This window comes from Mytilus trossulus, chromosome 2 (assembly GCF_036588685.1).
Source record: "Mytilus trossulus isolate FHL-02 chromosome 2, PNRI_Mtr1.1.1.hap1, whole genome shotgun sequence".
Lineage (NCBI taxonomy): Eukaryota > Metazoa > Mollusca > Bivalvia > Mytilida > Mytilidae > Mytilus > Mytilus trossulus.
This window is the reverse complement of record NC_086374.1, coordinates 12,078,233-12,092,436: the sequence shown is the minus strand read 5'-3', so window position 1 is coordinate 12,092,436 and position 14,204 is coordinate 12,078,233. Positions and strand designations below refer to the sequence as shown.

Sequence of the window (14,204 nt, the reverse complement as noted above, 5' to 3'; positions counted from 1 at the left end):
AGATACATGAGAGATACTTTTAGATCGAAAATAAACTAACAACGCCATAGTTGCTATTCATATACCGTCTTAGAGTTTGCAGTTACTTTTATATTGGCTCTGTTTAAAGATTGTACAAAAAAGAGAATTGTAATTATAAAATGGATAATTGTTATTTGTATCTCAATAAATGTATTGACTATGTTCTGAGCATATTTCCGTTCCTAGACTGTAAATTTGTATGTAGCTTCATAATAGGTGGTTTCCAAACAAAGGATTTCAACCATATAGTTCCCTTTTTTTGGGGTGGTTTGAAGATTAATTGCTAAATAGAATATGTTGTCAGTTCACTGTCAGATAAGGAAACTCATCAAATATACATTGTCTTATCGGGGCCTTTTATAGCTGACTATATGCGGTATGGGCTTTGCTCATTGTTGAAGGCTGTACGGTGACCAATAATTGTTAATATATGTGTCATTTTGGTCTTTTGTGGATAATTGTCTCATTGGCAATCATACCACATATTCTTTTTATAGGTTCATATTTATAACAAAAACGCAAGTATATCTACAAAAAGTAATACGTTATTCTCGAATCAACAAGTTATAGACCGAGTAAAGTACGAAGTTAAAAGCAGTTTAAACACTGATTTACCAAAGGCTTTAATATAAAGATAAATTTAGATTAACAAAATCTAAAACCTTGTTTAGATAGGACAAGGGACAATAAGGACCAATTTCAGCCCTTAAATGGTGATTTTTTTACACACATGTTTACGGGTGGCATTTTTCAACAAAATACGATGTAACATTGCCTCTTCCTATAAAAAATTTTTTTTTTTTAAATGTCATTTGCATGACGTCACAATGGGTGTTTGAATATTGCGTAACATGGCGAAATGCGTATTTTTTTCTTGCGAATCTTTGTAAATTAAACAACCTCTACAAGGATGGATCAATTTCATGCTTTACAAAACGAGTGTTTAGTTACTCTAATGTGTGATATTTTAATAGCCAAGCATGTGATGACAATCAACAGGACTGGTGTAATATTTACGTCTTTCTATGAGCACTTATTTGAAACATGGTATACCTGCTAACAGTGATCAACGGTACCAGATTTATAATTTAATACTCCTTGGACGAAACGCCCACCAGCAGTGGCATCGACTCATTGGTGTAAACAGTTATCAAAGGTACCAGGATTATGATTTAATACGCCAGAAGCGCGTTTCGTCTACATAAGCCTCATCATTGACGCTCAGATTAAAATGTTTTTAAAGCCAAACAAATACAAAGTTAAAGAGCATTGAGAACCCAGAATTCTAAAAAGTTGTGCCAAATACGGCTCAGGTAATCTATTTCTAAGGCTTAATTATGCAATAACTGATATTCATTATGATCAAATTTTGAAAAAATGTAGAAACCAATTTTTTCTGAAAAAAAACCCGCAAGATACCTTAAGGGAATGCATATCAAAAGTGGATGACAAAATAACACTGCCATGACAAAAAACAAAAAACGACTAAGGGACAAACAACTGTACACAAAACACAACATAGAAAACTCAGAACTGCGCAATACTAACCTCATTCAAAATCTAAACGTTCTAAAGGTAAAACAAGCAACATTAAGCTTATTGAGGTATTTTAAGTTAATATAATAAAATCTGGAACATCGAGTAATTTTGTCATACCAAATCATCTTTCTGTGAACAAAAGTTACTTTTGTCACGATAAAATCCCTTTTGTATCACATACTTTACTTTTTTTACCTAATTTTAAAATTGGGCGACAAAAGTCAATTGTGTATGCAAATTATTTTAGTTATGCTTTAAAATCGTCATCAAACTTTACCAGATATCATTATTTCAAGCCTCGCGCCGTTTTAATATCGCGACCAGGTTGCACACGATACTAAACTGACGTATAGGAAAAAAAACACTGAAAGGCCGAGTTGTGTTATAGATTGCTTGACTTTCAGACGACTACTATTGGAGTATATAATTGAATCAGAATTTGTTCTGTTGTTTTGTAAAAGATAAGGTAACAGTTTTTGATAATCGACTAGATTTGACTGATTTTGATAATGTATAAATACTAGTTTATTCAGTTATTTATTTCTACTTTCGGTTTCATACAGATCAGCCATTTTTCGTAAATATCTATATATTTATTGTAATTTATTTCTCAAAAAAATAAACCCATAGTCACATTTGTGCCTTGAAATGTTATTGTCAAGATTGGAACAATTCAGAAGCTTAAGAAAAGCATGAAAAATATATATAGTGCGACAGTAAAATCTAAGTTTTATGAAGGCCAAGCTTAAAATAAGAATACAGTTATAAATCTCCTAGTTAGCACATTAACAATGTGAAACTGTGGAATCGATAATAAAATAAAAATTTTCTCGTCATGGATGAAGTCAAAATACAATTATTCAAATTGTACTTTCAATTTAACAATACGTCATGTAAGAAAATTTCCCGTTTTCCAAAAATTTTGTTTATCAGTTTTTTCAATCTATTTTTAGTTTTGTCATATGACAACTTACATAGGAAGTTAATTATAGAAATTACAAAGGTGGAAAACCCAGTAGTTTTCGTTTTACAGTTTTGATACGCATAATGTTACACATTGTCTATCTCTGTAATTCAAACTGTATACAGTTAATCAGTTTATAGTGTAAAAAACGTAGCAAATGTATGATCATTGATATGTGTATTTAAGTAAATTATATGTTTCAGTCCATTTACTTGTAATTGGTTTAATTTTAGATTCACATTATGGCGGAACCAGCATTCAAAGGCACGTTAACATTGACCACATCACAACTGAAACAGAAATTCCTTTGTTGTTCTGGATGTAGCAATGAATATGATGACATAGAGAACTTTGCCCGGTTATTACCATGTCTGCATTCTTTGTGTAACCAATGTGTGCAGAATTTGGCAAAAGATGGAGGGTTACCATGCCCAGATTGCGAGCAGAAGCACGAATTCAAAGGAGACATTACTGATTTCCCACGGGATAATACAAGACAAGATCTTATGGATTTTGTCAGGGTCAAATTGGCACCTGGAGCGATAATCTGTCAATCATGCCGAGACACAAAACAAGCAACCTTCCGGTGCAAGAATTGTTCTGAGTTCTTATGCGAAGAGTGCCATACTGCCCATAGAAGGACCAATCTAACAAGAGGCCATGAAATTTTGGAACTTCAATCTTTGCAGAAAAAGGAGAATTTGGATGCTTTCTGTCACCAACAAATGTGTCCAGATCACAACAGAGAGCTAGAGCTTTATTGCAACAAAGATGATTGCCAGAAACCAATTTGTTTCCTGTGTGCCATGGTAACTCATAGAGCAGATGCTGGGCACGACATTCAAGAAATCAAAAAAGTATCAACAGAGAAAACAGAAGCCATGCGGAAACGAATTGGTGATGTTAACATGACGGGGAGAGAAATCAAGCAAATAATAGAAAACATTGGTCGTGAAGTTCAGAGTGTAAGAACCCTTGGCAAAGAGGTCGCGACAGAAATCAACAATAATTTCGATCATTACATACAAACCCTGGAGAAACGTCGAGATGAGTTGAAGAGAGACGTTGACAAATATGTACAAATCAAAGCTGGAACATTGGAGAACCAACTTCGAAATTTGAAACAACAACAAAAGCGCACCAACGAGGCTGCTGAATTTGCAGATCAAACACTGTTGTATAACAATCCTCCAGCATTCCTACAAATTCAAGGTACAGTTGTTGACCGACTCGACAAGCTTCACAATGAGTGGTTTGACAGGGAACCCCACGAGGTAGCAACGATCGGATTCAGCTGTAAAGGACTTTCACAAGAATTTCAGAACAAAGTGTCATCCATGGCCAAGGTATGGTCATCTAATGCCTACCAACCAAACACTAAAATCACCCCAAAACAGAATGATGCTGTACAAGACGAGACTGTAACGTTCCTTGTTGTGTTGTGTAATTATGTTGGCAAACCATTGACAGAAGATATAGGACATTTGAAGGCAACCTTAACAGACCCAAATGGTAAGATTCTATTCTTGGTATGATAACATTTATATTTCTTATTTTTTTTATCATTGAAATACAATAGAAATTAAAGTGTAACATTTGAAATGACATAACATCATATTCAAATCAGATATGAATGAGAATTTCTTTGAGAAAGGTATTTTCTTGTTTAAACTCTAAAATATCTAGCTCATTTAAAGCTTGTTGTGTATATCCCTTTTACATTTATTTATCAAGGCATTTAAACATCTCCTTATACACAGGAAGATACATTTTGTGATAAAGTCTCTCTTTGAAAAGAACGCAACATTTCTCTTGTTAAAGGTAATACATTTTATATACAGGTGCAACAGTTGACGTCCGTGTAATCCAGAATGGCTCTGAAGAATCCCGAGTGACATTTGTACCATTCTACGCCGGTTCTTACAAGCTAGATGTGTCAATCCTGGATAAGCCACTGGGAGAGCATGAGTTCCAAGTACAACCACGTGACAAACCACAAGGTATACTTACAATCAATGTACTTAATTTTGCTAATGACTGAAAACTTATTCATCCGGTTAAGAGTATAGATCATGTGGGATATATGTTATGTACCTTGCTTTGCGCAAGACTTCACAATTAATAAACTGCATTCAGGAATAACTTTTACCAATGCTAGAATTACTATACAGATTTAATTTTTATTTTAGGGTCCAACATAGATGAAAGTCAGTTAGACGGAGCGACAAGTACGTATATTTAATATGCATAATGAATGTAAATAAACATAAGTCAAATTGATTTTTAAGATGATACAGAAAGTACAGTGTAAATAATACGATTTGCCTGGACACTCCCGGTTTACGTGAGTGTTTGTAACTGTTGCTCAATCTTAAGGTTTGCGTAGTGTAATTTGTCTTGTTTTAATTGGTCTTTGAATGAATTGTTTTTTTATCTCATCTTCTCCCTTTAAAACTTTCATTTTTTTTAATTCTACATATTGGTCTAAGATTGCAATTGTTATTTGTATGATTATCTTTTTTCAAGGACCAGACTTTACACTGGAACGTAAGAAAGCCCATAGAGATGTAACAGTTACCCCAGATGGTAAAACGTTTGTCAACAGCCCCTCTGGAACTTTGATGGAGTCAACAAAAGACAGGTAACATATAGATTTCAAGAAATACATGTTTAACTAGAAACACTTCTTAATTGAAGTAAACATTTTTTTCACGTATTCGTTATCCATATCCCGACTTGTTCAATGATTTAGAAAGGGATTGCTTGTGTAGTAATAAAATCAACGGTACCAATTTTGTTGCACCAGATGCGCATTTCGACAATACATGTCTCTTCAGTGATGCTCGTGGCCAAAATATTTGAAATCCAACGCTTATATAAAAGATGAAGAGCTATAATCCAAAAGGTCCAAAAAGTATAGCCAAATTCGTGAAAGGAATCAGAGCTTTGCATGAGGGAGATACATTCCTTAATTTATGATAATTTTTAATATTTTGTAACAGCAAATTTTAATAACACAAAAAATCCGTATTTTCATGCCAGTACCGAAGTACTGGCTACTGGGCTGGTGATACCCTCGGGGACTAATAGTCCACCAGCAGAGGCATCGACCCAGTGGTAGTAATAAAATCAACGGTACCAATTTTGTTGCACCAGATGCGCATTTCGACAACACATGTCTCTTCAGTGATGCTCGTGGCCAAAATATTTGAAATCCAACGCTTATATAAAAGATGAAGAGCTATACACCAAAAGGTCCAAAAAGTATAGCCAAATTCGTGAAACGAATCAGAGCTTTGCATGAGGGAGATACATTATAATAATTTTTAATATTTTGTAACAGCAAATTTTAATAACACAAAAAAATCCGTATTTTCATGCCAGTACCGAAGTACTGGCTACTGGGCTGGTGATACCCTCGGGGACTAATAGTCCACCAGCAGAGGCATCGACCCAGTGGTAGTAATAAAATCAACGGTACCAATTTTGTTGCACCAGATGCGCATTTCGACAATACATGTCTCTTCAGTGATGCTCGTGGCCAAAATATTTGATATCCAACGCTTATATAAAAGATGAAGAGCTATAAACCAAAAGGTCCAAAAAGTATAGCCAAATTCGTGAAACGAATCAGAGCTTTGCATGAGGGAGATACATTATAATAATTTTTATACGACCGCAAATTTTGAAAAAATTTTCGTCGTATATTGCTATCACGTTGGCGTCGTCGTCGTCGTCGTCGTCGTCGTCGTCGTCGTCGTCGTCCGAATACTTTTAGTTTTCGCACTCTAACTTTAGTAAAAGTGAATAGAAATCTATGAAATTTTAACACAAGGTTTATGACCATAAAAGGAAGGCTGGTATTGATTTTGGTAGTTTTGGTCCCAACATTTTAGGAATTAGGGGCCAAAAAGGGCCCAAATAAGCATTTTCTTGGTTTTCGCACTATAACTTTAGTAAAAGTGAATAGAAATCTATGAAATTTTGACACAAGGTTTATGACCACAAAAGAAAGGTTGGGATTGATTTTGGGAGTTTTGGTTTCAACAGTTTAGGAATTAGGGGCCAAAAAAGGGCCCAAATAAGCATTATTCTTGGTTTTCGCACAATAACTTTAGTTAAAGTAAATAGAAATCAATGAAATTTAAACACAATGTTTATGACCACAAAAGGAAGGTTGGTCTTGATTTTGGGAGTTTCGATCCCAACAGTTTAGGGATTAGGGGCCAAAAAGGGACCCAAATAAGCATTTTTCTTGGTTTTCGCACCATAGCTTTAGTATAAGTAAATAGAAATCTATGAAATTTAAACACAAGGTTTATGACTATAAAAGGAAGGTTGGTATTGATTTTGGAAGTTTTGGTCCCAAAAGTTAAGGAAAAAGGGGCCCAAAGGGTCCAAAATTAAACTTTGTTTGATTTCATCAAAATTGAATAATTGGGGTTCTTTAATATGCCGAATCTAACTGTGTATGTAGATTCTTAATTTTTGGTCCCGTTTTCAAATTGGTCTACATTAAGGTCCAAAGGGTCCAAAATTAAACTTAGTTTGATTTTAACAAAAATTGAAACCTTGGGGTTCTTTGAAATGCTGAACCAAAAAATGTACTTAGATTTTTGATTATTGGCCCAGTTTTCAAGTTGGCCCAAATCGAGGTCCAAAATTAAACACTGTTTGATTTCATCAAAAATTGAATAATTGGGGTTCTTTGATATGCCAAATCTAACTGTGTATGTAGATTCTTAATTTTTGGTCCAGTTTTAAAATTGGTCTAAGTTAAAGTGCAAAGGGTCCAAAATTAAACTAAGTTTGATTTTAACAAAAATTGAATTCTTGGGCCTCTTTGATATGCTGAATATAAACATGTACTTAGATTTTTGATTATGGGCCCAGTTTTCAAGTTGGTCCAAATCAGGATCTAAAATTATTATATTAAGTTTTGTGCAATAGCAAGTCTTTTCAATTGCACAGTATTGTGCAATGGCAAGAAATATCTAATTTCACAATATTGTGAAATAGCAAATTTTTTTTTAATTAAGAGTTATCTTTCTTTGTCCAGTATAGTAAGCAAGAAATATCTGCAAGAATTTTTTTTAATTGGAGTTATCTTTCTTTGTCCAGAATCAACTTAAATCTTTGTTATATACAATATACAATGTATATTCACTTTTTACTACCAACTGATAAATTTAAATAATCTTTACCATTCAGTGATTACAAGCAGTTTTTTTACATCTTAATATTTTATGATGTATTTAAATGAGTAGTAATTGTTGCAAACTCCATTAGAATATTTTAATTGAAATTAGTTTTGGAATAAGGGAAAGGGGGATGTGATTAAAAAATTGGGTTAAATTTTTCTCATTTGAAATTTCATAAATAAAAAGAAAATTTCTTCAAACATTTTTTTGAGAGGATCAATATTCAACAGCATAGTGAATTGCTCTAAGAGAAAACAAAAATTTTAAGTTCATTTGAATATATTCATTCTGAGTCAGAAACCTATGCTGTGTCAACTATTTAATCACAATCCAAATTTAGAGTGGAATCCAGCTTGAATGTTGTGTCCATACTTGCCCCAACCGTTCAGGGTTCAACCTCTGCGGTCGTATAAAGCTACGCCCTGCGGAGCATCTGGTTAATATTTTGTAACAGCAAATTTTAATAACACAAAAAAATCCGTATTTTCATGCCAGTACCGAAGTACTGGCTACTGGGCTGGTGATACCCTCGGGGACTAATAGTCCACCAGCAGAGGCATCGACCCAGTGGTAGTAATAAAATCAACGGTACCAATTTTGTTGCACCAGATGCGCATTTCGACAATACATGTCTCTTCAGTGATGCTCGTGGCCAAAATATTTGAAATCCAACGCTTATATAAAAGATGAAGAGCTATAATCCAAAAGGTCCAAAAAGTATAGCCAAATTCGTGAAAAGAATCAGAGCTTTGCATGAGGGAGATACATTCCTTTATTTATAATAATTTTTAATATTTAGACTATTATACACAACACGTCGACCTTTCGGTTTGCAAATAATGACATCTTTGACCTCTTCCTTCAACATTGAGAAATCAACATTTATAAAGACAAAGTCGTTGAAATTTCAAATCATTACCATTTTTGTTTCTCAATGACAATAAAATAACAGTGAATATATTTGAATCACATAGTATCATAAGTAAATATGCAATATCTCCTTTATTTTAGACTCCACAAGTTTAAGGGTACTTACGGAAATACAGTATTTACCAGTCCTGGTAAATTCTACTACGAAGTCAACATAAGATATAAAGTACGAAGTCAACTGGAGAAAAGCAACCTCGTTTTCGAACTGGGATTGGCCCGAAGAAATGAAATGGATAAAAAGCATGTTGTGGATGGACAACCCCATGCCTGGTCGATGATTTGTTCCCAACATGTTGATTGTGATGCCATATGCCTACACATTGCACGTGGCGGAAAGTGTCTATATCACGAGACATTATCGAAAAATGCTATTGGTTGTACCATGGATAAAACCTTTGGATTCCTCCTTGATGCTACCAGTGGTGTCTGGAGGATCTTTGACGCAAGCAAAAATAAACCGATTTGTCAGATGGACGATGTAGATTGTTCCGAACCTCTGGTTCCTGTTGTATCCGGATATAACCCAAACCAAGTCGAGGTCACCATGACATTGTGCACAGAAGACGAGGAATAAATAGTGCATGGTTGTACTAAAACTATTCCGCACATTCTGTAGATGTGAAGGTTCTTTTTTTTTTAAATATTTGCAATAATATTCAAGGAATTGATTTTTTATCTATTTTTAGAGATCGTAAACTTAACATATATAATTTATACCTTCATAAATTCATAGGTTTATTTGTGATTCTAATTACTAAATTTCAATGTTTATGTTGTGTATTAGTTTTTTGTTGGAAGGCTGTGTTTCACAGAAAAGAGACGTACGAAATATTGATAATTGTGGCCAAATTTTATAAATTAGGTAGAAAATAAAACAAAAAAGCATTATTTCTAATGACTACATAAATTATAAAAAAAAAGAGTTTGAAATTGCATTTGTCACTCTAATTAGTTTTCTCAACACGGTCAGCCTAAAATCAACAACAAAATGAAATGCACCAAATGAAGTTAAAAAATTGAAATAGATGAAGTAACATTTTTCACATTATTTGCATACACCATTGAAATGGTGAAATTCATATGAAAATGGATAAACAATATTTCAGATATATATATTTTCGCTAACTCAACAATTTTCAGTTATTGATATAAATGAAGGTTCTTTTAGTGAATAAAACATTGCTACATCTCAAAGACACAGTTAATATGTAGATACAAATCACAACAGACACCATAAAATAAATATATTGGTTCAAAAGAAGTTTATTTGTTTCACCGATTAATGTAAAATAGCCAATTGTAGATAGTGTACCAATTATAGCATAGTGTAATATGACAGGGTTTTATATGGAGTGTCATTAACGTCATCAATTTGACTTAAACTCATACCCCTATTGGCTTATAAAACAATAAAAACTATTGTTTGGTTGTCACTTATTCTTTGTAACTCCTTATGTGAAAAAGGAAAACAATTTTATTATTTAACATGTTGCTTATAAGTGTAGATATCTTGTTATATTCAATATACATGGTTGTGTCATAGTTATTCGTGATCTACAATGCTTAATATCTCATATATAGCAACACATCCTTTTTTTTAAATAATTTGGAGGCAATTAAGGTTCGAAAAAAAATAATAAACATGTGATTAAAGACTCGATAGTGTTTTTGTGTTATCATCATACATAATTAACGGTTTGATATACCGCACAAGAAAATCAACAAGAATAATTTCAGTTTTTTTTTCGTGCTGCAGATGTAAAAATTATTCAATGTGATCAGAAAATGTAGATTGCAAACCAAAACCACTCTTCAACATTTCTTTTATGGAAAGATTTATAGGTCACTATGAAATTACATAGGTCAATATGAACTTATAGCCAAAAACTTGTAAAAACAAATATTTAATGCAGAATGCTTTAGCTTTAGTTTATTTTTTAGTTTGAATCATTGCTTTTTCTTTTTGTTTTTTAATATGTTAAAATATTGGTTGTATTTGAAATAAATGTAGCATCATCAGTTCAATAAACTTATAGCTGAATTCTTATATTATTATTTACAATAGTATATGTAAAAGTCCCATAGATAAAAACATGAACATTATGTTGCTGTTATTGTGCAGTTAGTACACTGTGTTAATTTTTTAAATTGATATCAATGTGTCGTTTTTATCTCACCTTTTTGGAATTGTTGGCTCTTCAACTTTGAACTGGTTTGACTTTATAACTTTTTTTATCTGAGCGTCACTAAATGAGTCTGATGTAGACGAAACGAGCGTCTGGCGTAATAAATTATTATCCTGGTACCTTTGATAAATATTGAAAAAGTTATAAATGTATCATAATTTTTAATATATGTATATATGTCGTTGGAACTTTTTTTCTTTCCTATCGATGTATAGAATATACTCATTAAATATTAATGTAAACTGTTGGTTAATCATTACATTTGATCCTATTTAGGATCAGTGTCCTAAAAAGAGATTTTAATTGACTTATGGATATGATTGTGATGGAAAACACATCACGGATAGCAGGTTTATAATTGTGTACACCAAACACGCGGTTCGTTCACAAAAGACTCATCATCAAAGTAGGAACGAAGTTGATGATCTTTTTGTACCGAAATTCAGAAAGGTTGTGCCAAATACAAAGAGGGATCATCTGTACCTTGGGTAACACCATGATGATTTTATATTCTGTATTCTGGTTAATAATTCATCCATCTTTAATCTAAATGATGAGAACTTGTGTTAAGCAAATAAAGAAAATATGAAATCGAATGATGATTATGACTACTGCCGGTACATACATATGTATCAAGTAGGCCCATACGGTACTTTTCTGTGATATAAGCTTGTTCATAAATGATCTAGATTTATTGTTTGTGAGGCAACCCATTAATTATAAAAACTTAAAATTTATCAGTCACAGTAATGTCGATTTTACTTAGTAGTTATATATACGCACCACCGATTCCGTAAACTTTGGACGTTTTGAGTTTGTCAAATATATGTAATATATATGTTACTCTTTGTTACCAATTCTATTCAATATAATACTATCGACAAGAGAATATATAATGCAAAGTCCATCGACATGTTCAATGTAATCTGTCTTAAATTATATACGAAAATATTTGTCAACTGTGTAAAGTACGATGCCACTTTATCGGTAACTACCAATTACCTTAATCAAATTTCTACCGCTGCAAGACATTATTAAACTTTCTAATTTTAGCCATGGCGTTGTCAGTTTGTTTTAGATTTGTGAGTTTGACTGTCCCTTTGGTATCTTTCGTCCCTCTTTTACTGATGACGTTTTCATTTGAATGGATTTAATTGGTTGTATCATGGATTAATTTGTTAAAAAATATGCAAATGTATTTTATTGAATCGCAATCATTTATTTATTTGTGTCATGCCATTGATAAGTCTAACGTTTGATTTTAACAGATTTATAGACTTATATATATATACCCCTTTTTGAATTTACGTTGGAGTTAGGTACTTTTGTTTAACCTTTTCAATAATATTTCGATTTGATCATGTCATATGAAGTATCATTGGCAAGATTTTTAATTGGTACTCTTAGTCAGTAGTTGATTTTCATGATAAAATATCTCCGGCAATAATACCGACATATTAACCACCGGTTCTGGAAAATCAAACCCACAAAATGAGACAATCTGTTCGAAAACGATAAGATAATAGATTACCTGCGAACAAAATTACGACGAAATGATAAGATATAGATTAGAGGGAGGTTGGAACGACATTACCATAATTTTTCAACTACAAAATACAATTTTATATGAACAATGATAATATAACAGATATCGAGACCGAAATGACGACAACAGTTCAAAACAAATAACACGAAAGCAGTGCAAATTAAAAGACAGATCACACAGGAAGAAGTAAAACATGTACTCACTAACAGAGACATTTACCTCACTGAGAAATGATTTGGCGGTAATATAATGCGTGTCCCTATATGAACGAAATATACCTTACTAAATTGGAAAACAGTATATAGATCTTAATGAAAAATGAGTTAAAGTCAAATTCAATAACGTTATTGCCTATGTTATGTGCTATCTTCACAAATGTGTATCTATTCTGAATGAAAAAAATCAGTAAATGAACTCAGCTGTTAATTTCTGTGTCATGTTGGTCTCTTGTGGACATTTGTCTCATTGGCAATCATACCACATCTTCTTTTTTATATCATCATATATATAAGGATTGACATTTTGTAAACGCGCGTTCCGTCCATGAAAGACTCAACAGTGACGCTCCAACCAAAAAATTAAGTTTGGTGCAGAAATATATTATTAAAAGTTGTATGTAAAATTTTACAAAAATATCCCATTTGCTGTACAACCTCAAGTACTTTAACATATATCTGATAATCAGTAACATATACATTTTAACTTTAACTTGTTGCTGTTGTATATAATACTAGTACGTGATTAAAAAGCTTATTATCAATATTTTCTAGGCTTTTCCGTCGTCCAAAAATTCGAACTATACAATTTCCTTTTAATCATTGGTCAAAGGTTAAAGCTGAAAATTCCTAGATATAGCCAAAATTTAACTAATGAAATATATCTTTACAATAAAAATGTACATATAAGATGAATAATATTGATTTTAAAGGAAGCTAAAATACCTATGCCAACCATGACGTTTTCCAGCACTTTATTTTCAAAGAAAAAGCTCACAGTTTGAATACATCACGTGAAATGATTTTATTTGTAATAAGAACTAAAATTAAAGATTTATTTTAGAAAATTCTTGATTCTTTTCGTTGATATCGTTAGTCATGTCATGATTTGAGTAAAGTTTCAAATTCTTAGAATATTTGTACTTATTGTTTAACTATCCAACTTAGTACCGAAAAACCGATATAATCCATCTGATAAAACAAAGAGTTCACACATCATATGGTATACGCTTCACATAATTATCTTTTTATCAAAGTTGGGAATTGATTATATGATAATTCATAAGTAGATGGAAATACTTCCTGTTTAAAATAAGTTAACTATCTTTAAGTATTATAAGCTTCTTTTCTTATAATGGATAATACAGTAACAACACTTATCATTCTAAAGTGCAAATTGAAGAATAAAAATTACAACAGACCAAAACTTATCGATTTTTTAAACATTATTTTAAAAGGTTACCAATTCAATAAGGACAATGGTCAGTAGTATGCTGCTGTTCAAAAGTCATCAATCGATTGAGAGAGAAAAAAATCTGGGTAACAAACTAAAACTAAGGGAAACGCTACAACTATAAGGGGAAAACAACGGAATTATAGAAACAGTGAAGAACAATAAAAACAAACGCCAATGCATTTATGCAACATAAATAGAAACGATATATTAGATAACAACTGTCATAGTCCTGACTTTGAAAAGATGTTATGAGAAAATAAAAATAAGGGTTGTACCTGGTTTTGTGGCTAGCATCATCCTTGATATTTGTGTCTTGAATATCTAGTTTTTCTTGTTTGCTGGTTTTGGCTTTGATGTAGCTGTCA

At 32.3% G+C, this 14,204-nt stretch overlaps 1 protein-coding gene across 2 annotated transcripts; it reads left to right on the top strand.

The window, feature by feature from the left end:
* Nucleotides 1–1,896: 1,896 nt before the first annotated feature.
* On the top strand, nt 1,897–9,377 carry LOC134706504 (E3 ubiquitin-protein ligase TRIM45-like). Of its 2 annotated transcripts, none has more exons than XM_063565510.1 (6): nt 1,897–2,026; nt 2,758–4,036; nt 4,366–4,524; nt 4,714–4,752; nt 5,051–5,165; nt 8,737–9,377. In XM_063565510.1, the coding sequence occupies exons 2-6, from the start codon at nt 2,767–2,769 to the stop codon at nt 9,227–9,229; spliced, it is 2,076 nt and encodes a 691-aa protein (XP_063421580.1). In that variant the 5' UTR covers nt 1,897–2,026; nt 2,758–2,766; the 3' UTR covers nt 9,230–9,377. The 2 variants fall into 2 exon arrangements, with proteins under 2 accessions (XP_063421580.1, XP_063421581.1); XM_063565511.1 differs by lacking the exon at nt 1,897–2,026 and adding an exon at nt 2,606–2,629.
* The last annotated feature ends 4,827 nt before the right edge of the window (nt 9,378–14,204 follow it).